Genomic DNA, 25,164 nt, shown 5'->3' on the forward strand with positions numbered 1-25,164 from the left:
ATGCCAAAAATGCAATTAGTAAAATTTTTGTCTGTCTGTCTGTCTGCCTGTATGTCTGTCTGTATAACCGTTATAGAAACAAAAACTACTCGACGGATTTTAACGAAACTTGGTACAATTGTTTGTCATACTCCTGTGCTGGTTATAGTATGCTTTTCATTACGCTACAATTAATAGGAGCAGAGCAGTGAAGGGAAATGTTGGGAAGACGGGAGAAGTTACTCCATTTTTTAAGCTTCCGTCGCGTGTGCAACCTTAATGGTTAAAGCTACACAGAAATCACGTATGACGGAAATGTTCTCCTTAAAATTATATAAAAAATATCCCACGACAGCATATGTCTATCTTTTATGGTTGACTAACAATAACACGTGTAACTCCCGATAGCTTAGCAGTTCGAAGCTTTCTCATTATATTTGTCTACTATTACGTTTATAACACTCTCAGTCATCCCTCATTAAAAAAGTTAACATTATTAAATATTCCATAAAAAAGAATCATAGAAATCGGTATAGAAACACCAATGTTATACATGAAATACGCTAATAATAAGTCATCACGCGTGAATACTGAATCATGTTATAAGGATTATTTTTGTATATATATAAGGTCGCAAACGCACAGGCAGGCTTGCTTGGCACCTAGAAGCTAGCGAATCACGTAGCGAGTAGCTTCGTAAAACGAACATTCTCGAACGTTCGCGACCGGCTCCATTTTTGAAGTCCGAAATCCACGCGGGCGAAACTGCGGGTGGAAGCTAGTCATTAATAACACAGTCTTTACTTGTTACGGTCACCTCACGACGGAGACATAGTATACGAACTAGACGAGTCTGTAACTAAATATAAATGTAACAAATCAATGTTCTATTCCATTAGGCTGCTAACACCATGACGGCCACGCTGTACCTCCTCGCGACGCACCCAGAGAAACAACAGAAACTGAGAGAGGAACTGCTATCGAAATCAGAAAAAAAACCTTACCTGAAAGCGTGCATCAAAGAGTCCATGAGGGTAATGCCAGTTGTGTCTGGCAACACGAGGAGAACTACCAAAGAGTACAACATACTTGGCTACCACATACCAAAAGACGTAAGTAACTTAGGAGTATAGTGTTCAATAGCTAGATTACAAATTTTATATCACTCGCTTCTATCACACAATGTATAAAATGCATTTAGAATATGTACGCAATGTTTGTGCCCAAACCGCCTCTGATTCCGGTGCATGCTGCAGTATAACCTAGAACATTGCAACGCTAGTTTTGAATGAGATTACCTGGAATAAAAAAATATTTATATTTACAGATGGAAATTGTTTTCTCTCATCAAGAGATGTCACTGATGGAGCAATACTACCCGAGACCTAAAGAGTACATCCCAGAACGTTGGGTGGCCGATAAAGACGACCCTCTGTACCACGGCAATGCGCATCCTTTCGCCCATTCTCCATTTGGCTTCGGAGTTCGCATGTGTATAGGTAAACATTTACTTACGAGTCTTATTTAGTAAATATAGCTGAGTGAGACACATACAGCAAGAAAGCTTAGAAGCGATATTACATGTGAAAAGTGACACTGCGATAGTAACAAATCCGCCATGTTTATATCTCTACACTGTACTCAAGTGCAGAAGCCGTTTAGAATTTCGCAGCCTTCTTTTCAAATTCCGTTTTCCCATCATCAGTTCATGGTTAGTTATAGTTAGTCTGTAATGTTGGTACTGAAATATATCCATCTATTCTTGACTTGCATGCATGACTTGCATTAGAAATGGATCAAAGAATTACTTTAATGGTTATTATATTTCCAGGTCGTCGCATCGCAGAGCTGGAAGTGGAAACGTTCCTTGCTCGGGTCGTGGAGAACTTTAACGTGGAGTGGTTCGGCCCGCCGCCGAAAGTAGTTCAAACCGCGCTTAATTACGTCAAGGGACCTTTTAATTTTGTTTTCAAAGACATTTGAGAACCTCGTTATTTCAATTCGATATTTTATTTCACTGTTGATATATTTTGTTAAATTAAAAATATTATAATGCATGAGAAAATATCTGACCTGAGTAACTCGATTAACTTACTTTCGAATTAAAAAAAGATATTCAGATAGAGCTTGACAATTTGACTAGCCACATTGAAGGATTTTTGCAATAAATTCTTGAAGTAATAATTGTGGCGGTCACTTGTTCTGCGTGACTGATTTAATTATCCAACAGTGTCAAATGGTCCGTTTGTAAATCTTTCGGTGAGACCTGTGTTGAATATTAATCACGCTGTGACCGGTGATAATGATCAAGTTTTGTCTAACACACTGTCGTAAGGATTTATTTATTATATTATGATTTTATTAATTAGATAAGTAGTAAAAGAAAAACAAAAGGATGATCTAATATAGCCCGCTTCCTACCAATGCCCAGTTTTAAAAATTCTACTAAAACTTTACTAAACATAGCTAATTATACAGGTTTATGCGTCTGCGACCACACATGGAATTACATCTGCAAATGGTTATAAGGTATTATCATTTTGAAAACATCTATATTTTTTTTTATAGTGCGTGGTGATTGTGGCAAGGTTATTATATCCATTCAAAATTTTAAAATAAAAGAAATTTAAAATACCTTGCATTATTTTTATTTTCAACAAAATACCAAATTATTCTGTTAGAGGTTGAATCATAGGTAAGTTTTATTGTTTTTTGTTTATATTTATGTTTTCATAACATTTTAGTCCACTCGAAAGAATTGTTCCAATTATGGCCCACTACATATTTCCCAAGGCAACAAAAAACTATAACGTAATATTTATCCGATTTATTGTTATATATTACGCTAGATCACAACATATCTAATTTCTTAATTCAGTAAATTATTTTTGTCGCCAAACAATTCTTATTTTGAATGTTTTCATTATTAGGCCAAGTTCTCACGTAGGCAGAAGTTGCAACCAGAGCATACAAATTCCAGACTTTCACCTTGATACCTAGCAGAAATACCCAAATTCCAACCCGAGACCACAGAAAAATGGTCGTGCAGCGGAAGCAATACAAGTACGCCACCGAGGCAATATGATAAAATCTCGGTGCAACAGTTCATTCCGATACTATTTTTGGGATTAGTCTATTACCACTCATTGAGATAGACCGGCATATTGTTGAGACTACAGTAAATATACCATAAGGTCCAGAGTATTCAGCCGCCGCGTTCCATTGATGAATTCATTTTAAACAATTTTTTAATCATGCAGTAGTTCCTTTTATTAGAATTAGAGCAATGTTTTTAACATGGATATTAAAAGAACGCTTCGCAAACAACTCTTGAAACCAGGTGCCCATTTATCAGACCAAATTATCGGTTTTCTCATTAACATTTTCTTTTGGTTAGCCCCTTTACGGCTTACACCTTATAACGAAAAGGTTTAATCATTAAGTAATGCACATTAATCCAAATAAATAATAGTAGAGTAAAATCTTTGATGCAAACATCGATCTTATGTAAGAAGTCGATTATAAGCCGATGTAACAGTAATTTTAGAGTTTTTAACTTATCCCGAAAAGAACCCTGATGAAACCCTTATAAAGGTAACCCTTCTGCCAAAAGTATAGGATGTGATGGTTAAAAACATGGCATAAATGAGAGACACACTACAGACATTAGAGATATTTTTTCGTTAAGTTTTAAATAAATATATTTGGCTACTCTCCCAGTACCAGATGACACTAAGCAGTTACAATACAAATAATATTAACAAATTAAACATAAGTGAATGATATAATGCGGAAGACTGTGGTGCTGGATATGTGCAGAGTGAAAAACGATGCAGTAAACAAAATTAAGAAGGGTAAGCTGAAGTGCATTGGACATTTTGAGAAAATGGATGCTAGCTAGTGACAAAGAAGAAATATAATGCGAGTGTAGATGGAGGAGTCGGTAGGGGTCCACAGCATCAAACCTTTGAATGTCAGATATCTGTAAGTCTTAGTAAAGAACAGTTCCAAAATACATTGATTAATAATTATGATTGAAAGTGGAAGAAGTGTGAAAAAATCAAGAAAAGTGGCATTATGTAGTCCTTGGGCCACCACTACGGTAAAGAAACTTAATATTATGTATGTTTGTTGTGATATAAAATAAAAAACAGATAAATACATAATACATGATAAACTAATTAAAAAGTCAAAGAATATACATAAAAAGGCATACAGCATGCTCTTATACCCCAGGTATTTATTCCCGTAGGATAAAACATGGGCAAAACGACCACAGGCACAGCGCCTGCCACTTGAAAGGTTCACCTGACACTGATTTTCAGCGATTATTTTTTGAAATACCTACCACTGTCTGATGTCTCACAGGAATCGCCGCGAAGTAAAGTATTTAATATTTCCAGGAGTGCAGCAGTTAGCAGCACATAAATAAAAGTTGAAGATGCAACGTTCCGAATACACTGCCGTTATTTAAGTCAAATCGTGTTATCATACGAAAAAAAATATTGTGCCGACGCGACGCCACTTTGAACTAAAAATGACAATAGAAGAACAGGTTAAAAATATTTACCAATCATCGACTATCAACGATCCGGAACTGATACCCAAAAATAATAAATGCTAAAGGACAGAACGGACGGATTCTAAACAAAAAAGTGTTGATCGGGTATCTATTGTTTACAAGAGATAGTTAGTGATAAGGTAATTCTGCTTGCATTGTTTGTTGCCGGTGTATTGTGCTGCGAGTGATCGACGCAAGATGTATTTGAATAGAGTGCGGATTTGTAGCTCGCGATTTGTAGCGGCCCCTTCACATTTTGTACGGTAAGAGTTTTTAAGAACTACCAGGTGTTGCTCGCGGTGTCCTCCGCGTTTAAAGCCCTTTTTACACACACGTCACTCATTTATCCCCGAAGGGATATGCAAAGACGCAACCAGGGCTCCCACTTTTCGCCAAATATGTGTGATAAGGGGCGAGCCTATCGCCATATCGGGCACAAATTCCAGACTCCGGGCTGATACTGAGCAAAAAAACCCAAATGTCACTTTGCCCGACCCGGGATTCGAACCCAGAACCTCAGAGCACTGTCGGACCGCGCATGCAGTACAATTACGCCACCTACACAGTCAAAAACCTTTTTCGTCTTTTATTAAAGTTCCAAAATCACTGCACCGACCCATAGCACCACCTGAACGACGCCGGCGCCATCTGTTTAAAGAACCAAATTTAAAAATCTATTATTTTCCACGCGAGCGAATCACCGAAATATAAAGTAGCCATGTGTTCCAACGTGCATTCATCCAGGACATAGTTTATGCGTGTTCCTTTACGTCTGTATTTCATCCCCATCCCTTCAGCTGTTACTGACTTATAGATATAAAAACACTATGGTACGTGATTTATAACCATTAACAAATAATATGAGAAAACAGGCTTCGTTACAAAACGTTTAAAATGCATTTATCGATAGTTTGCAGAAATGTCAAGAAAAATTTCATTCTATAATGCCTTTACAAGTAGGACAACATATCAGACAACTCTTCTGTTCGTTTTCCAACCTTCTGTTATTATCTACCCTCTTTCGTATATCCAGGAGTATCACAGTGAACAGCACAGCGGTGGAAGTTGAAGAGGGGACTGCTCAGCTCAAGTCATGGAGGGAGATCCCAGGCCCTTCATCACTGCCCTTGCTAGGGTCTCTGCACCACTTCATACCCGGCGGTACGTTTGATACACATATTATTTTTATTTACTTTGAGTATAGCATCATTAAATTAAGATTTTTCCTCAATCTTTTGTTATGGAAAAGATACGATAGTGCAACTACTAACAACAAGCTTTTTTATGTTTGTCCCGTGGAAAATGGCATTGGCATCTGTCTGTATGTCTGAACGTGATAAACTCAAAAACTACTAAACAGATTTCGATGAAACTTGGTATGGTGAAAGTTTCAGAACCCGGGAGTGACATCCCGAGAAAAAATTTGCAGGACATTTATCCCGGAAAAATAATTCAATTTAAAAAAAATATAGCATACAAATAGGCTATCAAAATTGGTATCGCTCAGATAGTTGTATAAGTGTAGGTACACATATAGCATAAACAAAATTATATTATAATGGTGTTTACGTCACACGTCATAACGCATACAAATTTGGGATTGGTACAGGGTGCCTCTAATATTTATCCATTTATCTAGTAGTTGTGCCCACAACTTCGTCTGTGAGGGTTTAAATCTATTTAAGCTTTTTATACCCCTTTTAATACAACTGCCCGTAAAACAGAATTCGGGCACCGTATCTGGTCCGTCTTTCACGTGCGTCCCCAACTCACCTTATATGTCAAAGAAAATAAAACTTTATATTTACAGCTATTAGACGTTGAATATACTAATTGGTTTTGGTGTGATACGCCAATAAACATTTGAATAAACAGATAAAATTCCACAATTTGTTGTTTTACGCTCTGGTACCGCTATTTACCTCGCGTTTTCCTGAATTTTTTCCGAACATATTAAATATAGATATAGACACAGTAATTCTACGATTTTATTACGTACTATATGTTTATGTTACCCGCAATCTGTATAACCAGGTATTCTATACAATTCATAGGCAATGTATAAAAGCCTGAAACGTTTAGGGAATCTATGGCATATTATTTATTTAATACTTTGGGCAGACATTCTATACAATAGCACAACACAGTCGACTATAAGTATAAAAGGATGTGTATAATTATATATTTATTTATAACGCTCCCTGGTCGCTGCCACGGTTTCCCTGCTCGCTCAGCTCAATTGCAACCTAACCTGACCAAATAGAAAAATTCTATAACATCACTTTATCAAAGCCAAGGAACAAGCAGAATACGTCGTAAAAAAAACACAATAATGATTTTTATTTTATAGGTAAGTAAGTACTTAACACTGATAAATGCAGACAAAAATCTACTTACTATTCACATTGCCGGTGAACCGGCCCTGTCCCCTTTGCTATGGTAAGTGTAATTTCCGGAGGCCCAAACATTGGTTCGAAAAAACGCTTCGCATATTGCAATAACAATTTGATTTGAAGGGAAGGCCATATTTTTCTGATATACCGATTTGCTAATTTTAAAGTTGAATACGGAAAAATATTGCATCAGTTTTGGGACTGATTATAATCATCATACAAGGTAATTTTTATTTTATTGATCCTAGACCATTTTATGAAATTGGAGTCTCTTCATGGATACAAGTAGAAAGTCTTCGCGGATACCTAATGTATGCTTTCAGGGTATGATTTTAAAAAAAATTAGAAAAGATATTTAGTGAATAAATGTATCATTGTCAACAGGCATGTTCCACAACTTAAACGGCATTGACTTCACCCACAAACTGTACCGGAACTACGGACCGATTGTGAAAGTCGATGGGATGATCGGCATGAATATGTCAATATTCCTATTTGATGCGGAGAGCGTTTCACACGTAAGTTTTATTTCTATGTTAAAATTAACGTTATTAAATTTTCATTTAAAACTATCTCTAACGCAAAATATCGGCCCAATGCAGTTCAGCGCGTCTCTGCAGATTTATGTCCTTTTTAATTATTAAACGGTTTATTATTAAACGGTTTTATTTAGCTCACCCCGTTTGTTGGTTTGTTTGGGTCAAATTTAGTAATTGAAAGGACATTGTTCTGTGCCCATACATAATTTGCCCCGGAACCAACAACAATTGAAAAATGTTTGTAATGTTTAGAATCATTAATAAATTCTCATAACATATTATTTATAAAACGGACAAGCTGGGATATCGTAATAATCCAAAAAAATCTATTAGATTTTGAGGTTATAATTGATAGTAAACATTGAAAGTGTTTCAATGTTCAAGGTAGATTTAAAGTCCTATCATTTACGCTTTAAATATGCTTTTTATTGATATAAGTATCCGATATATATCAAAGCCTTAAAGATTCATCACTATTTAGGTATATGATTATTTTTTACTTTAACAAGTTTATTTTAAGACTTGATTTATATAATTTTCTAATAGTAAAAGGGTACCTAATTATGTAGTATTTATATCCTCTTACAGTACTTGCCCTTCAGAATGTATGTATTTTCTATATATACATATAAATATAAAAAACACCATCAGTTATTACGCCCATATTGCCCGAAGAGGCAAGCAGAGGCGCACTGTTGAGCATTCACGCTTCATTAAAAGCATGGCAGATTTTACACACTTTTGGTAGACTCTTAGGGCATGTAAGATTAAATAAAACAAATAAAAAAATATTTTCAGTTCATATTACTTATTTCCTCATCATCTACATTGTTATATAAAATATTATCTAAATGTAGTGCAGGAGGGTTGTTGTTATGGTATTATTTATCAAATCCGTTTTACCAATCACCATATTTATTAAATTAATAATACATTTCATTATATGTTACTCCAATGGTGCAAGTCTTTCTACAATGATATTTCTAACATGATGTGGAGTATTTGTCCTTAATGACATTATTTGATGTGAGCGAGTCCGGAATTCCAACATTATATTACAGAGCACGCAGCTTCTACTAGGATTTGTTATAGCTGAAGTATGTATGGTCTTTCGGGCCATGGCCCAACATGCTGTACATATAAGATTAAGAGCTTTAACCTGAAAAACAAAATGTTTATTCCTGCATTTCACTCATTATGCTCAAGTTAGAATGGCAATATATTAATATTATGTCACACGGAAAGCAGATTTATGTATTCAAATCTTCCAGCTGAATAAAATGTAGAGAAACTTTTAAACTCATGACACACATTTTTTAATTAATAACATTCTTTCTAGTTTGCTCTTAAGTCAGCTATATGTTACCGTGTGTAGTAGGTAGTATACGGACTGTCAGTGCTCTGTTCCCTGCCGCCGGGCAAGTGTGCTTTGTTCCCTGTCTCCACGCCGTTACCAAGAACAGGAACTGAAGAGCGAACTAGAAGTTTGGCGGCAGTTAAACTGGTGTGATTAAAGAAAAAGGTGCTTACCTAATGAGGCGCTGTTCATTGTTGTATACAATCGTATACAATCGCGAATCTGCTCGTTCTTCAATACCATGGAGCCGCAAGCAGAGCCACAATTAATGCAAAAAGCACTTTCCATTTCGTATCCGTTATCAATGCCAGGTAAATTGTTACAGCAGTTCACCAAGTCCAGATATCACAGCCAGAGTATGTCGATATCGCAATCAATTGCTGTCAAAGTCTGTTAGAATAGCCGAATCGTCAATGAAATAGTCTCACTATTTTCCATATATAATTCTCTTTGAGTGAGAGTCTAGTTTTTATTTCTCTGATGAGTGAAGTGTGAGTGACGTTGAATTGAACAATGAAGTAAGAATTAGGGATGCTACTCGACTAGATTCCGGATCGACAATATCGATCATTTATTCTAAAATCGATTTTGTTCAACATAGGATTCTTTTTATTCGGAATAATATTTAGCGGGACCTTTATCCCGGAAAAACTTTTACACGGGCGGATCTGATAGTAATTTGATATGGAGAGAGTTTGAGGCTCCGGGATGGAGGGAGAACGAAGAACGCTACTTTTTATATGTATAATGCATAAATATTTTGTGCGACAGAAAAATAAATGTTCGCATAACATATTATGCTCTGCTATCTGTACGAAGCCAGGGCGGGTCGCTAATATAGAATCTAATTAATCAAAGTAAATCAATATGGATTAAACAAAAAAACTTTTTTAAACACGACTTGATCTTCCTATAATTAATTTAGTCCTTAAACTAACTGCCTATTTATTTGAGACGCATCCACTGCTCGATTAAATATTATTATAATAATTAAAGAAAATATCGCTTCACAAATCGAATATATTAACATGTTTCAATAATTATCGGTATTAAGACTTATTGTTTTATCGAACCGGTACATCTCTATAGACAATTAGCTGTAAACATGTCGACGACTTTGACTTTAAGTTAATACAATACTTTTATATAATTGTTTTGAATATAACAGCTTGTCCGTTTTATACACATATTTGCAAATAATATAAAAAAATACATAAATAATTATGGTGTAAGTAACACCTATGTTGGTTCTGGGGCCGTTTTCGACAATGTCCTTTAACCCTCTTCCCGTTAACCGATTGATCTGAAATTTGGTATACGCCTTTGATTCTGATGACAATACAATTATCCATATTCAATATTATTGTGAATCCAAAATGGCCGCCGCTACAAGATGGCGGACAACTTAGTTTTTTTCAATCCCATCAATATGGGTATCAAATGAAAGGGCTTGTCAAGTAGAATTCAGTGCACTATACAAAATCAAAATCAAAGATGGCCACTGCTACAAAATGGCGGATAGTGTAGTTTTCAATCCCATCAATATGGGTATCAAAATAAAGGGCTTGGTAAGTATAATACAGTATACTATACAAAATTACAATATGAATCTTCCACCCAAGTCAAGATCTGGTATCCTGTCGAGGACTGTGTGGCATTAGGGTGGATAAAAATGATATGTCGTTAGCGTTTTCCCCTCAAGATTCAGGCACATCTTGTTGTACATAGCCTTGCCCCTCTATTGGACCTCTGGGGGGGTCGACCGTAAAAATGTCCAGTCCTCGTGGAAACAAAATGGTAACAACAAATTCTACAAAAAATAAAAACAAAAAAAAGCAGAAAAAAAAGTAAAAAAAAATTTAAGTTAAACGGTTTTATATTGCAGATAAATGTACAAAAGCTAAATAAAAAAGTAAAAAAAAATTTAAGTTAAACGATTTTATGTTGCAGATAAATGTACTAAAAGCTAAAAAATAATTTCATGGGTACCAATATGTATACATTGTTATATTTTCAAAATAAAGTAACTCGTAACCTACTCACTTTCTGGAAATATCTATGGTCACATAAATTCCTAAAAATGCAATATACATTTATGTAAACACCTATGACAAAAGATGTCATTTTTGAAATATACAAATTTTAAACATATGCATTGATTAAACTAAAATAAAATCGTGGGGCACGTCCACTTTAAATGAATTGACCCAAATCTATATATATAAAAATGAATTGCTGTTCGTTAGTCTCACTAAAACTCGAGAACGGCTGAACGGATTTATCTTATCTTGGTCTTGAATTATTCGTGGAGGTCTAGGGAAGGTTTAAAAGGTGAGAAAAATTCGTATAATTGCCGGGAAAATCCTCAAAACAGCATTTTTCTATTTCCCATACAAACGTTTTCTAACTAATACGTAGAGTCAATTTGAGCTTTATTGCTATTGTATAAAGTTCACTGTTGTCTAAGCAATGTAGGTGTGTTCCTAACATCAAAGCAGTGTGCGTTGGAGCACAGAATATAATAATGTAATGTCGCGTTCTGAAACTCAACAAAAGTGATATCGCGGACCCGACTAAATTGAACAGTCACAAAATTTAATATATCATTAGTTATTTGGTTGGCTTCACGATATTATTTCTTTTGTTTTACTTTAAAATGCATGTTTTCGTTATGGACAATTTTTGAGCTACTTTTGCATATCTATACTTATAATAAATCTGTAGAGAGGTCAATTCTGTACATGAAATATATTTCCAAAATAACTGGGGGTGATTAGGGATCGATACTGATGCCAAAAATGCAATTAGTAAAATTTTTGTCTGTCTGTCTGTATAACCGTTATAGAAACAAAAACTACTCGACGGATTTTAACTTAACTTGGTACAATTATTTTTCATACTCCTGAGCTGGTTATAGTATACTTTTCATCACGCTACAATTAATAGGAGCATAGCAGTGATGGAAAATGTTGGGAAAACGGGAGAAGTTACTCCATTTTTTAAGCTTCCGTCATTTCGTGTGCAACCTTAATGGTTAAAAGTTCCTTCGATTTCACCAGGATCCCATCATCAGACCCTGACCGGACAATCGGACCACCTGCATACCACCATAAATTAAAAAAAACATCCCGAGAAATTGAGCACCTTCTCCATTTTTGAAACCCGAAATCCACGCGGGCGAAGCTGCGGGCGGAAGCTAGTCTATTATAAAATACCCACCAGTACTTTAACTTTGAGGAATTAATTTGTTTCGAATTTATAATTTGATTTTGTATTGAAATTTTCCAAAATCGAAGTGTTTCCGTCGAAAACTACTTTCCTTGTTATACAAAGTTTTATGAATAAATTTTGTTCCCCGAAATATAATTTCAAAACTAATAAATGTTTACTCTATTACATAAGAATATTATGCTTGTTCCATTTAAATTGGCTGGTGGTAGGATATATTCTATATCCGCCCAGATAGCGACCACCGTACACAAGATATTAAAACCCGCCATACTGACCCACGTCAGTGTGTCCGCATAATAGTATCGACTAGCAAGGGCAATCATCTCCCGTCAGTCGACATTATATTGGACGCCACTCCACTTACAATCAGGTGCAGAGGGATTTTACTTTGCCTTGCCCATACAAAAAAAAAGTTATTTGACACAAAAGATCTATACGTAACGAATATACAAAGTATGAATTTTTACAGTAATGTACGAAATTAATAAATGTATTGACAACGGTCCCTTCACTAAGCAAGCCTGTATCGTGGGGTCCGGTGATATCACTGCTTTTTACCACAAACAGACTTCGTTTCTATGGTAACATAAACTTAGATCATATTATAATACATCCCTAAAAAACATTTAGCATCCAGAGTACATTGGAACACTAGCTAGTTTATATATTCATGTAAAAACAAATTATCATTGGAATGATTTGCAGATCAGATTCCCTTTCAGAAAACTTCACTCTCCGCCACTGGTATCAATAAATAATGATTACTTGTTTACCGTCGCGTTGGAATCTGTGCCCACTCAATTTACATGCTGATGCATTATGAGTACTTACTTTGCAATAAAATTATTATTCCATTCACATTAAATGCTATAACGTCGTTTTTACTACGGTTTATATAAATAGTAAAGTTATTCACGGTTAGAAGATTTTTTAATAATTTTCTAAGACGTAAAGAATTTGCAACGATCAATGTTCGTGAGTTTAGACATAAAAGTCAATAGTTCAATAACCTCGTTAAATTAAAAAAAATCTCTAATCACACGCCACCGTGATATAAACCAACACGACGCAACAACACTAGATAACTATTAAGGAATAATCGCTGTGAAGTGAGCTCTATGCTGGTGTAATAGAGACTAAAAACTATCAGGCAAGCTCAATTTAGATACACGGAAACTAATAACAATGGCAAGGTCGGATTCGGACTATTTGCGTCCAGTCCCTGGTTCTGAATGAGCGTGTCGTGGACTTGCGACGTGGCTTTTGTTTAGTTTCCATATACACAGTCATTATCCAAGTCAAATCGTGTTTTCATACTAAAAGAAGTGTTGTGCTGACGCCACTTTATAGTAGAAAAGGCAATAGAAGAAAATAATAATCTTTAAAACATTTAACTATGACTGTCAACGATCTGGAATTGATACGCAAAAATAATAACTCCTAGAGGACAGAACGGACGGACAAATTATATCTCATAATCACGATCATAACACCTGCATACTTTCCTCTCTCAACAGCACATTAAGTGTTGATACGGTATCTATTATTTACGAGAGTTAGTGAGCGATAAGGTAATTCTGCTTAGAGTGTTTGTTGCCGGTAGTGTGTTGTGCTGCGAGTGATCGTCGCAAGATGTATTTGAATAGAGTGCGGATTTGTAGCTCGCGATTAGTAGCGGCCCCTACACACTTTGTACGGTAAGTGATGATTCAATGATTTAAGTAACTACCAGGTGTTGCTCGCAACCTTTCTCCTTTTTAAAGCCTTTTTCGTCTTTTAAAAAAGTCCCTAAATCATTGCACTCGTCCATAGCACCATATGAAAGACGCCAGCGCCATCTGTTGAAAAATAAACAGATTTTAAAAAATCTATTATTTTTTACTCTAGTTAATCACCGAAATACAAAGTAGCCTATGTGTTTCAACGTATGTTCATCCAGGACATGGCTAATGCATGTGCCTTCACGCGTGTATTCAATCTAAAACTCTTCAGCTTTTGACTTTACTTCTCACAAATATCCAAACACTTTCAAAAATATTCGTTTTCTTACTCCATAGTATTAGGAAGAGTTTATAATATCATCATTAAGATTGACTTGAATTCATAATATATGATGTAAATATTGGGACATAAAATTGGTCCATAAGATGTAAAATGTGGTATTTAGTGTGTAATATTTGAAGAACCCCTTAATACAAATAATATAAGGAATGAAGCTACGCTATTAAGCGTTTATAATTCATTCACCGGCCGTTTGCAGAAATATCAAGAAATAATTGTCTTTAAATGATTTCTTTTTTGTATTTAATTTTGTGGAATCAGCGATATATCCGAGCCTTAAAGATTTCTATATTTCCTCTGACTATGTGAGAAGCAGAACAACACATCAGGCAACTCTTCTGTTCGTTTCTCAACCTTCTGTTATTATTTACCCTCTTCTATATGTCTAGGAGTATCACAGTGAACAGCACAGCGGTGGAAGTTGAAGAGGGGACTGCTCAGCTCAAGTCATGGAGGGAGATCCCGGGACCTTCATCACTGCCTTTACTAGGGTCTCTGCAACACTTCATACCCGGCGGTACGTTTATACGCATTTTTTTATCTACTTTATGTAATACAAAATGATATAAAGCTTTGTTCTCTATATGGCTATGACCAACATGAAGAAATACACGATGGGTCTTTTATTCTGGAAAAGATACAAGAGCGCAACTACTAATTGTTTTTTTTTTTGGATTCGCGGAGAAAGTGCTTTCTTACTACCGCCCAGCCTCCGTGGAGGGGCGACTGAGGCGTTTAGCCGTCCGGATTTGATGTTGATCTTCCGACCACCGCCAGGCCGAGTCCCTAACCCTATATATAACGCACGGCATACCAACTCAAACTCCGCGGTGGCCCCCTTCGGCGCATTAGCGTCGGCTCCGACGGAAGTGTCTAAGTCTTCGTCCGCAGCCGTCCCTGCGCGGTGCCGTCTGGTCCGGCCCGTCTCCGAACTACTAACAACACTTGGTCCTCAACATTTCATAAAAGAAAGTTCAACGACCCCCCCCCCCCCCTCCCTCGTATCTGCCTGTCTGTCTGTCTGAACAGGATAAACAGTTCAGAACAGTTTCCAATGAAATTTTGTATGATAAAAGTTAAAGATCCATTTATCTCGAGAAAAAATATTACAGGAAAAACTATTGCATGCGCGCAAAGCCGCGAGAGAAACCTAGTTTAGAATAAATTATAGCATACAAATAGGCTATTAAAGTTGGTATCGTGCAGATCATTGTATAACAGGAAACATACAAATAATAAGATTATAATCGTGTTTACGTCACACAAAACGCATAAAAACAAATACTACGCTATTATAAAATATATGGGATTGGTACAGGGTGACTCTAATATTTATCTATTTATCTGCTAGCTGTGCCCACAACTTCGTCTGCGTGGGCTTTTATACTCATCTCAATACCTCTCCACTTAAAACAGAATACCACGCATAATTCCACGTGCATGTATCTCCCCAACTCACCCTACATGTCACACAAAATAAAGCTTAATATTTACAGTTATTAGATGTAGAATATAATAATTGAAAAAAATGTAAAAAGCGGCGATAGCCTAGTTGGGTGTTGAACTGACTGCCGAGACTGATGTCCGCAGGTTCAAATCCTAAGGGCACACACATCTGACTTTTCTAAAAATTATGTGTGTCTTCTTTGTGAATTATCATTTGCTTTAAATGTGAAGGAAAACATCTTTAGGAAACCTACATACCTAAAAAGTTCTCTATACAATTTTAAGAATGTGTGAAGTCTACCAATCCGCCAGTACACTAGACAAAGGCCTAATCCCTATCAGTAATAAAGGAAGCCCATGCCCAGCATTGGGACTGTATATATTACAGGGCTGAAATTATTGTTCTATATATTGCCTCTAGTGTTGCCCAAATTCAGTCTTGGTCTTGCAGTCTTGGTCTTGTTCTTGCGTTTTTGCAAGACCAAGACCAAGAACAAGACCGCGTATTTTTAGCAAGACCAAGACCAAGACTGACCGTGCAAGACTTGAGCAAGAACAAGACATAGCCTGCAAGACTCTTGCGTCTTGCAGCTAGGACTTAGCGCTATTTCACTGAGTAGTTAGGTGTAACAGTTCGGTGTATAGGTAGGTACGCTTAGGAATTCTATGAGACGCAAAAAACTGTATCAAAGAATATGAAAAACTGGACCTATGCGCATTACGACTAATACCATAAACATAGCGAATAAAAAATATCTATTAAAATCAAACTGAGTGCATGCATAGCTATGTTTTAACCATCGGCACTTTGATAATGCGGCATCAAAGGTTTTGTACTTACTTCTCAAAGAAATTTGCCGCTTTTCGGAAGTACATGGTTATGATACACGCGCCGGCGGCTTCTTTTGAAATCTAAAACAATCGTTGCCGCCACGCCGAAATCATAACATTTGACACTATTTGATTGCCGCCATAGGGCGTAGGTATACTCATGCAAAATAATTTCGAATTTTAAGAGTACCTACAGGTGTTCCAAAGAATAAATAAGTTTCAGAGTGCTTAGAATGAAAATGAATACATTATACTGATCACGCAAGTAGTATTATGATTGGGATAAAATGGTAAGGATAGCCCGACTAGAAATTTAAAAGTGCGACCAATGGGGCCCCTCTTGGGCTTCCCTCTTGGGGCCCACTTTGGGATGTCACGCAAAGCCCTCTTGGGCCCCCATTGGGAAATCCCAAATGGGCCCCCATTGGGAAATCCCAAATGGGGCCCAATTGGGAAATCCCCATCAGATCCCAATCTAAATTTATAAAAAATCTAAAATTTCAAAAAATCAAAAATAATTTTGAATTACGGACTCTGATGGTACTATAACTTTATATTTCGATTAGAAAGTGAACTATTGGTTGAATGCATCCTTGTCGTCAGTTGGGCTCGAACTCGGGTCCTCTTGATCATCAGTCGTTCACGTTACCACTGGTCCAAGCGGGAATATTACATTCGTCGCTTTATTTGATGTACATCGAATCAACTAGATGATATTACTAATATTGCGGTTAAATGTTTAATATTTGTTTCTGTTTTTTCGTTTATCTTAGTTAGATTTATTCAAGCTGAACTATTAGCAATAATTTACTATTTCAACGTTGGGATTTCCCACTTAAATCCCACTCAAGCCCCAATTAGGAAATGTTAACAATAATTTTTCATTTTTACTTTGGGATTTCCCACTTTGGCCCCACTCGGGTCCCAATTGGGAAATATTAATAATAATTTTTCATTTTTACTTTGGGATACAATGATAAATCGTAAAACTCTTTGATTAAATTTCTTATAAGTTGAAGGTTCAATCTCTTTCTAGACAGATAAGTATTGTTCTTTAAAATACAGTCAAGTTATTGTAATTAATTTGTTTTTTTTACATGTTTTAGCAAATGTAAGCTTATAAATCATAAATGTTTATTAAGAAACAGTTACTTCCATGGAAAACGACATATAGGTCAGTTGATTTTTCGAATTTCTTATCAAATCTTCAGTTATTTATTAATCTGCTTGATCTTTACTATGGCTATGTTAATTCAAGCTCACAATGTTCCAATTCTAATACGTTTTTCTAAGATTTAAAGTAAACTTTAATAAATAGTAATAGACTAATAGGTAATTGCAAGACTTGCAAGACTCTTGCTGCAAGACCAAGACCAAGACCAAGACTGGGAGCGCAAGACCAAGACCAAGACCAAGACCAAGACTGGGAGCGCAAGACCAAGACCAAGACCAAGATCAGGTGTATTGGCGCAAGACCAAGACCAAGACTGGCTAAGTCTCGTCTTGTTCTTGCATTTGGGCAACACTAATTGCCTCGGTATAGAATGCCCCAATTATACACATTGCTGGTATATAGATAGATAGAATACATGTACGAGCCGGCTAGACCAGATATTATAAGTGTCTCACAGAAAACTAGCGCATAGTGACAGATCACTGCCCCCTTTGCTATGGTAAGTGTAATTTCCGGAGGCCCAAAAATTCGTTGGAAAAAACGCTTCACATATGTAAAGGTTATGCGCTAATCAAACACCACTGCGTGCTCAAGACTAACTTTATTCTTCCGTCTACCTACCCACATTATATTTATATTTTACAAACACAGTTACCTACAATCCCTTTCATAAACAAAATAAATAAAAATTCAACATTTCTTTAGTGATATAAAAACATAATATTACCTTTTAACTTTTTTTTTATAGAAGGACAACAAAGTACAAGTTAATATATTATTGCATATAATTGGAGATCAGTGTCGCGAAGTGTACGATCAATTTAAAGTGGAATGTAAAACTGTTAACGAATTACTTGAGCAACATATTGCAATAACAATTTGATTTGAAGGGAAGGCCATATTTTTTTTTGATATATCTATTTGCTAATTTTAAAGTTGAACACGGAAAATATTGCGTCATCTTTAGGACTGATTATTATCATTAAACAAGACAAAACAATTACCTGGAATGAAATGATTTATTTGAACTCATAATATGTTGTACATTATTTAGATTTCGCCAATATTAAATCTACCACCAGTTCGGAAAGCAGTTCTCACCAGAGAAGAACGAGCAAGGCATTGTGATGTTGTTCTTTTCAAAATCTGTTTAAGGTATAGACTACAGTACATGATAAAGAGAAGAAAAAAAATATGATTGGTTTTTATATTGTTGTTTAGAACAGTTCATTTATATGCTCGGAAAATAAGGAATAAATTAATTTTAAATTTCCATACGAGCGCACAACCCTTTCAGGAATCATGAAATATTTTATTATGCTTATAATTATTTCCTCTTAGCAACCCTAATAATTAGATATAGTAAGCGAATGGAGCAGAACAGTCAACACAAACAGCACCCGTTGACGAGCATGACGCATATACTACCATCGGCCTCCTCAACCATATTGTAGGGAAGTGGTTGATCTGTCACACGACGCCGCCGTATCTAGACCTCTTGATCTCGGCTCTACTAGTGTTATTGAGCCTAGAACTTTTTTTGGAATTAAAGTCTGTTAATGGAAAAAAGTAGAAAGCCTTCGCGAATACATAATGTAGATTTCTCTCAGGGTAAGAATTTAAAGAAGATCAGAAAAGATATTTATTTAGTAAATAAATGTTTCATGGCCAACAGGCATGTTCCACAAGTTAGACGGCATTGACTTTACTCGCAAACTGTACCAGAACTACGGACCAATTGTGAAAGTTGATGGGATGGTCGGCATGAATATGTTAATATTCCTATTCGATGCGGAAAGCGTTTCACAAGTAAGTTTTATTTTAATGTGAAAATTAGAGTTATTAAATTTTCATTTAAAAACTATCCCTAACACAAAATATCAGTACAACGCAGTTCAGCGCGTGTGTGTGAACCTTCTAGAAAATTCATAGCCTTAATGCAATCTTTGCATATTCAAGCGATTTAAATTTAAAATAAGTATTAGCAATAGCTGATATAGTAAAACATGAAATATATTTCTGTTTAACTAATGAATAATGTTATCGCTGTATTTGTTTTTATCATTTTGACATTTACACTAAACACAATCACAGCATGACACAAGACATATAAAATTACTACTTATTGATAAGTCATAAGGTATCCTACTAATATAAATGCGTAAGTTTGTGAGGATGGATGTATATATGTTCCTCTTTCACGTAAAAACTACTGAACGGATTTGAATGAAACTCACCAGTAATATTGGTTATACATCAGTTTAATACACAGACTAAAATTTATAATGATTTTGTGTAATTTGGTCATTATTAACGATACATATCAAGTAAGGCGGAAAAAAAAATATCCCGGAAAACTCCTTCACGCGGGCGAAACCGCGAGCAAAAGCTAGTAGTATATATATATTATATATATATATATATATATATATATATATATATATATATATATATATATATATATATATATATATTATATAACCTTATGGCTTGGATAAGGTCATAGATAGAATTGCATACTCATTTATGAATTCGAAATTTACAAGGTTGTCATCAGTTTTCACTTTGTAATGCTCGTAATAATATTGTCGATTTCATTCATTTCAAACGCAAACGATATTTCAAACACAAATCGTAACTTACGACAACTTATATAATTGATCTATAAAGAAAAACAAATTAATCAAGATGGCAGGTTCATAATAATAAGCTACTTTCAATAACACTTTTACTAGCTTAAGACTACATCTAAATAATAACATTGTTGAAGTCCCCTAAATCGGTTTCAGACAAAAAAATGATTCAGGTTTTAATTGCCGACAAATGTAATGTTTCGCAATGAAAATGTCGCAAAACAAAATTTTATGTGATTATTTTTTTCGGTATCCAATTGCATATTGCAATGTGATGTATCCATACCTTTTTTAAGGGTTTTTTTTTCTAGAATCTGAAATAGAATGTTTGATGTTTTTCTCAACACAGATTCCGAGAAAGGGTCGACATATAAATTTGAAATATTTTAATTAATTCATATTATATAATAAAAATAACTATTTTAGCTAAACTAAAGCGTTACCATACTAAAATCATGCTTTCTATGTCAAATTGTAACATTTTAAATATTCTTTTAGGTCCTTCGTGGCGAAAACTGGATGCCAATTCGTTTCCCCTCACTGGAATACTACAGAAAATACTACAAGAAAAGTAAAGATCATGAACAAAAACCAACCGGACTCATTACGGAGTAACTATCTACTCACTTCTATCACTTTTATCAATGCAATAGAATGAATGACCTGATATCCACATACAAGTCATTTGCCCGTTCCGAATGACCGTATCATTAACACCACACCGATACGACGGATTTGATCGGACACGAAAATATACTTATCTTAATATCATATAATCATTTACGTCTCGACATTCACCTTCATTATCCAAACAATATCTTCAAAATTTACTTATTTACTGCAAAAACTAATTCGATATGGGATGCCTTTTGTATCAGAGCTTATAGAGACTGCGTAGCATTTTGTAGCACCACAAATGCAAATATACGTCCATAACATGATGATAATATGCGTCGCCGATATGCACGCGTGCTTTTAACTTGTCTACGCCTACCATACGAGCTCGTGCGAGATACAAAATATTCTTGATTGTGATCTGTATAGGAGAAGATCGCACGTCACCATGATGCAAAATCCATATATATATACAATGATACAAAAGTATCTCTGTTACGCTTTCGCGACTAAAGAACATTTGCTGCTCCTTTCTTATGTTTTCATAGCTTCTTTCTATATAATATCTCCGGTTCTGATTATGGTACCCAGTTGGTTTCCTAATACTCGCTGAAACGAGTTCTTTAATTTGGGTTTTTGTCTGCATTCATTGATTGGAAATCTAAGTTTAAATATTCCACTGGACTTAATATGCATCCAACTGCTGCTTTATACGTATTCATTCCTTAGAAATATATTATCAACACAATGCGGAACACCACGGGTCCCCTATTTTTCTAAAATAATATAACATTTATTAAATATTTGTAGACATCTTCAGCCATGGAGGGAATTCCGCTCCGCCGTGAACCCCGTGATGTTACAACCGAAAACTATAAAACTATACACAACTGCAATAGATCAGGTCGCCCAGGATATGGTCGCCAGGTAAGTGTCAGTCGTGCAAAGTAATCCTGCTTTCGTATTCAATAAACCATCCCAATCGCTTGTTTTAATAACAAAATGGACCAGATGACCAGACCTACATCCTATCTTTGGTTTATTGTCGGGATTGGATCGAAGATTAAGAATGGAATCGTTTGATTAAATTAAAAACGGCTGTATATTACCCTCATTACGTCTTGACTTCATATAGTTTTACAATGACAATACTCCCTACTAATATTCATATTTTTGGATATTCGAATAATTGCGAAAACGTTTAATTGTTTGTTGAAAATAAATGTCCTTATCACTTAACGAATTTTGATAAAAAGGTATACTATTTCTTGGATTAATGTGTAGGTTACTTTTATCCTAAAAAATAAACAAAGCTAATTAGAAAACGCTATAAGATTCTGGACAGGTGCCTCGCTAGTTGTCACAATTATGCCGGCCTGTCGGGAACCGGATATAATACACAACCCGATCTCGGAATACCTACATATTTACATTGGCTACTATTAGGGGTTTCAGCACAAGAAATACATTTTTTATTTACCTCGTTTAATATTTTACCTATCCATTAGAATGAAATCTTTACGTGATGAAAACAACATGCTGCGTGGGAATTTCGACGTGGAGATGAATCTTTGGGCTCTGGAGTCAATCGCTGTAGTGGCTCTCGGTACAAGGCTGAATTGCTTTGACCCGAAACTGACTGACGACTCGCCAGCCAAGAGACTGATCCAGTGCGTCCATGACTTCTTTTCTATCGCCGAAGACTTGGACTTCAAGCCAAACATGTGGAAGTACATCACTACACCAAAATTCAAGAAAGCGATGAAACTTTACGAAGATCACGAAAAGTATGTTTAGAAACATAATAATACTCAAATGATACTAACCTGGTAGGTGCCGTTCCGTAGACGGGCGCTAGCAAAGGTCCTTTCTATGTGATGGTCCTGCAGCACCATCTACTCGTTTTTCAAAATGATTTTAAGGAGTTTTAAACGGCTGTAGAAGGATATTAAACTGTTAAATAATCTTAAAATATTATAATTATTGTATTTCATTACAGTCTATCAAAACATTTCATTCAACAAGCAATGGAAGAATTAAAAACAAACAAAGGAAAATCGAGCAACGAGAAGGGCGTACTTGAAAAACTGATGGATATCAATGAGCAGTTTGCATACATTATGGCTAGTGACATGCTATTCGCTGGTGTAGATACGGTAAGTTACTTTATACCATACTAGACTACACTTTTCATGTGATTCCCAACCTAACACGCCATATTTGCTAGTCCACGATATCTTTTTGGAGTATCAAAACTTTAAAAAACAAACTTTATCATTCATAATACCAGTCTTCACTAGTAAAGGGCACTCTTCGACTTCTTCTTCTTCTTCGTATACGAACTAGACTAGTCTGTAACTAAATATAAATGTAACAAATCAATTTTCTATTCCATCAGGCTGCTAACACCATAACAGCCACGCTGTACCTCCTCGCGACGCACCCAGAGAAACAACAGAAACTGAGAGAAGAACTGCTATCAAAATCAGAAAAGAAACCGTACCTGAAAGCGTGTATCAAAGAGTCCATGAGGGTAATGCCAGTGGTGTCTGGAAACATCAGGAAAACTACCAAAGAGTACAACATTCTTGGTTACCACATACCGAAAGACGTAAGTAACTTACAAGTGTAGTGTTCAGTACCTTGATTACAAATTTTATATCACTCGCTTCTATGACTCAATGTATAAAATGCATTTAGAAGGAATGAGTTTAACTATTATTTATTATAATATATACGCAATGATTGTGCCAACACCGCCTCTGATTCCGCTGAATGATGCACTATCACCTAGAATATTGCAATGCTAGTTTTGCTTGAGATAAACTGGAATAATGAAATTCCTATATTTACAGATGGAAATTGTTTTCTCTCATCAAGAGATGGCACTGATGGAGCAATACTACCCGAGACCTAAAGAGTACATCCCAGAACGTTGGGTGGTTGATAAAGACGACCCTCTGTACCACGGCAATGCACATCCTTTCGCTCAATCTCCATTTGGCTTCGGAGTTCGCATGTGTATAGGTAAACATTTACTTAAGAGTCTACAATAGCACGGGTCTCTTTTAGTAAATATAGCTGAGTGAGACACATACCACAAGAAAACTTAGAAAAGGGATATTACCTGTGAATAGTGACACTGCGTTAGTAACAAATCCACCATATTTATATCACTACACTGTACTCAAGTGCAGAAGCCGTTTAGAATTTCGCAGCCTTCCTTTCAAATTCCGGCTTCAGTCATCATTTCATGATTAGTTATAGTTAGTCTGTAATGATAGTATACTGAAATACATCCATTTTTGACTTGCATGCATGACTTGCATTAGAAATGGATCATAGAATTTCTTTTATGGTTATTATATTTCCAGGTCGTCGCATCGCAGAGCTGGAAGTGGAAACGTTCCTTGCTCGGGTCGTGGAGAACTTTAACGTGGAGTGGTTCGGCCCGCCGCCGAAAGTAGTTCAAACCTCGCTTAATTACGTCAAGGGACCTTTTAATTTTGTTTTCAAAGACGTTTGAGAAGCTCGTTATTTCAATTCGGTATTTTATTTCACTGTTGATATATTTTGTTAAATTAAAAATATTATTATGCATGAGAAAATATTTGGCCTGAGTAACTCGATCAACTTACTTTCGAATTAAAAAAGTTTCTCAGATAGACCTTGACAATTTGACTAGCCACATTGAAGGATTTTTGCAATAAATTCTTGAACTAATAATTGTGGCGGTCACTTTTTCTGCATGACTGATTTAATTATCCAACAATGTCTAATGGTCGGTTTGGAAATCGTTCAGTGAGACCTGTTCAACACAGATTGATCTAATATAGCCCGCTTCTTACCAATGCCTAGTTTTAAAAATTCTAATAAAACATTGCGAATTATACAGGTTCATGGGTCTACGACCACACACAGAATTGCATCTGCAAAAGGTTACAAAGGCATTGTCATTTTGTAAATATCTATTTTTTTTTATTTATTGCGTCGTAATTGTGGCAAGGTTATTATATCCACTTAATATATAAAAATAAAAGAAATTTTAAATACTTTGGATTATTTTTACTTTTCAACAAAATATCAAATAATTCTGTTCGAGGTTGAATTCTAGGTAAGTTTTATTGTTTTTTGTGTATTGTTATGTTTTCACAACAATTTACTGAACTTGGGTGAAGTGTTCCAATTATGGCCCACCACATGTTTCCCAAGCAAACAAAAAACCATGTCATATTTATCCGATTTATTGTTATATATTACGCTAGATCACAACATATCTACATTTTTAATTCAGTAAATTATTTTCGTTTCCAAACAATACTTATTTAGAATGTTTTCATTATT

The 25,164-nt window shown here is 35.5% G+C and overlaps 1 protein-coding gene across 4 annotated transcripts in view; it reads left to right on the plus strand.

The window, feature by feature from the left end:
- The window catches only part of LOC115450156 (cytochrome P450 CYP12A2), a 32,201-nt gene extending 7,327 nt beyond the window's left edge, over positions 1-24,874 (plus strand). The window contains exons 1-10 of one of the 4 annotated variants that reach the window (XM_030178138.2): positions 13,262-13,757; positions 14,511-14,638; positions 19,248-19,381; positions 20,704-20,816; positions 21,631-21,747; positions 22,329-22,607; positions 22,820-22,976; positions 23,219-23,431; positions 23,676-23,847; positions 24,195-24,874. In XM_030178138.2, coding sequence (XP_030033998.1) covers positions 13,693-13,757; positions 14,511-14,638; positions 19,248-19,381; positions 20,704-20,816; positions 21,631-21,747; positions 22,329-22,607; positions 22,820-22,976; positions 23,219-23,431; positions 23,676-23,847; positions 24,195-24,346 — 1,530 coding nt within the window. In that variant the 5' untranslated portion in view covers positions 13,262-13,692 and the 3' untranslated portion in view covers positions 24,347-24,874. Of the gene's footprint in view, positions 1-878; positions 1,092-1,306; positions 1,479-1,810; positions 2,612-5,573; positions 5,702-13,261; positions 13,758-14,510; positions 14,639-19,247; positions 19,382-20,703; positions 20,817-21,630; positions 21,748-22,328; positions 22,608-22,819; positions 22,977-23,218; positions 23,432-23,675; positions 23,848-24,194 lie in introns of those variants that run through there. The other 3 variants (XM_037441236.1, XM_037441237.1, XM_030178135.2) reach the window with 3 other exon arrangements.
- The last annotated feature ends 290 nt before the right edge of the window (positions 24,875-25,164 follow it).

Source organism: Manduca sexta, chromosome 22 (genome assembly GCF_014839805.1).
Source record: "Manduca sexta isolate Smith_Timp_Sample1 chromosome 22, JHU_Msex_v1.0, whole genome shotgun sequence".
Classification (NCBI taxonomy): domain Eukaryota; kingdom Metazoa; phylum Arthropoda; class Insecta; order Lepidoptera; family Sphingidae; genus Manduca; species Manduca sexta.